The 2,227-nt window shown below is 36.0% G+C and overlaps 1 protein-coding gene across 1 annotated transcript; it reads left to right on the top strand.

The window, feature by feature from the left end:
• Positions 1-929: 929 nt before the first annotated feature.
• LOC127679953 (interferon alpha-12-like) lies at positions 930-1,499 on the top strand. The gene has a single exon (XM_052175523.1). The coding sequence runs from the start codon at positions 930-932 to the stop codon at positions 1,497-1,499; it is 570 nt and encodes a 189-aa protein (XP_052031483.1).
• The last annotated feature ends 728 nt before the right edge of the window (positions 1,500-2,227 follow it).

Here is a 2,227-nt window from a genome sequence, read left to right as displayed (position 1 = left end):
TAGGTGAAAAACATCAACACTAGGAAGGCAAATAACCCTAAAAAAAGCAAGAAAGTAATCTTCAAAAAAACCCAAAAGAACATACCCATACAAACATAAAAATAGCATCAAAAATAACAGGAAGCAACAATCACCATTCTCTAATATCTCTTAACAACAATGGACTCAACTCCCCAATAAAGAGACATAGACTAACAGAAATATTTCTCATGTAAATCTTCAATTTTGTCAGAAAATGTTTGTAATTCCCCTTTTAATTAATTTAGTAATTTTTAGGTCTACCATTTTATCTGCATTATTTTTCATGATAATCTTCAATTTTAATATGTCTTTCTATATACTTCCTCTATTTTATCAGAGATATTTTCAATGTATATCTTTGATTCTATCACAAAGGTTTCTAATTCCACCTTCAATTTATTTAGAAAGAGTTTTTATATCTACCATTTAATATGTAAAATTTTCCATGAAATAGAAAATTTTAACGTGTTTGTCTATATATTTCTTGAATTTTACCAGAAATATTTTCCACGTAAATCTTCAATTCTATCATAAAATGTTCCTATTTCATATTTCAACAAATTTACCAATGTTTTACATGTCTAACACTTTACTCTTTAATTTTCCAAGAAAATTGTCAATTTTAATGTGTTTATCTGAAATACTTTCCGCATAAATCTTTAATTTTTATCATAAAGCGTTTTTAATTACCTTTTCAATTAAAAAAAAAAAAAAAGGTCCAGACCCAAGCTGAGAACAAGCAAAAGAAAGTTCAAAGAGCATTGGGACGTTAAGAGAGGGCATTCAGAAAATAAAGGCTAGTATCCACTATTTAAGGCACATCTAAATGAGACAGTCTTCAGAGAACCTAGAGGGAAAGACTTAAAACTAAAGAGCACAGAAGATCAACAGCTTCTGCAAGACCCACAATGCCTAGGCCTTGTGCTTTCCTGATGGTGTTGGTGGTGATGAGCTACTGGCTAACCTGCACTCTAGGATGCAACCTGCCTCAGACTCATAACTTTAATAAGAAAGCCTTGACACTCCTGGTACAAATGAGGAGACTCTCCCCTCTCTCCTGCCTGAAGGACAGGAAGGACTTTGGATTCCCCCAGAAGAAGGTGGATGCCCAGCAGATGCAGAAGGCTCAAGCCATCCCTGTCCTGAGTGAGCTGACCCAGCAAATCATGACCCTCTTCACATCAAAGGACTCATCTGCTGCTTGGGATGCAACCCTCCTAGACTCCTTCTGCAATGACTTCTACCAGCAGCTCAAAGACCTCAAAGCCTGTTTGATGCAGCAGGTAGGGGTGCAGGAACCTCCCCTGTCCCAGGAAGGCTCCCTGCGGGCTGTGAAGAAATACTTCCACAGGATCACTGTTTACCTGAGAGAGAAGAAACACAGCCCCTGTGCCTGGGAGGTGGTCAGAGCAGAAGTCTGGAGAGCCCTGTCTTCCTCAGACAAGTTGCTGGCAAGACTGATTGAGGAGAAGGAGTGAGTCCTGAGACAAAGTGGAGATAACCCTCCTGGAGGAGGACACTATCTCTCCTTATAAGTTCTCCTTTAAAAACTCTCAATTACTTTTTTATAATACAATTAACCTGCCTAGATGTTTCAGTAAAACTGAGGAATGTTTTTCTGTATATTAAGACAATTGCTTGGTAGTATTGTCATATCTATGTTAACATTTGTTTTATTATGAATATAAGTTAAAGCATTTTTTCTATCTTGAAGTCTCACATTTTCTCTATTGTAACAACCATCATTTGTAATCAAAATGATTGTGTATTCAAATAAATTTTCTTTATAAATTCTTTGCTTTTCAGTATCTCTTCAAATTTTCCAATGTCCTTAAAAGTATACTCTACACCATTAATATGAACCATGCACCGAAATCATGCTTATACACATATACACTGCACAGTGTTTAGACAAACATAGCTTTTCCTCTCCTTCTCTCCAGTATAAAGGATCTTCTGGATATAAGCTGTGCAAGAGAAAGCTAGAAATTTTGCTCATGTCATATTGTGAAACAAAGTGTGGAAGTCTCTTCCTGGGAAGGATATTGCACCTCACTGCTCAGATTCTGCCATCTCAAAAATCTTACTCATTTTGGAACAAATTCAAACATCTTGCCTAGGTACTTCAGCAGTATGAGCAATATTGTGTCTATCTGTAAAGGCATTTGTTCTTTATCTTTTCAAATATCTATATCTATACACTTTA

Source organism: Apodemus sylvaticus, chromosome 3 (assembly GCF_947179515.1).
Source record: "Apodemus sylvaticus chromosome 3, mApoSyl1.1, whole genome shotgun sequence".
Lineage (NCBI taxonomy): Eukaryota > Metazoa > Chordata > Mammalia > Rodentia > Muridae > Apodemus > Apodemus sylvaticus.
Note: the sequence above shows the minus strand (reverse complement) of the source record. Positions and strands in the feature narration are given on the sequence as shown.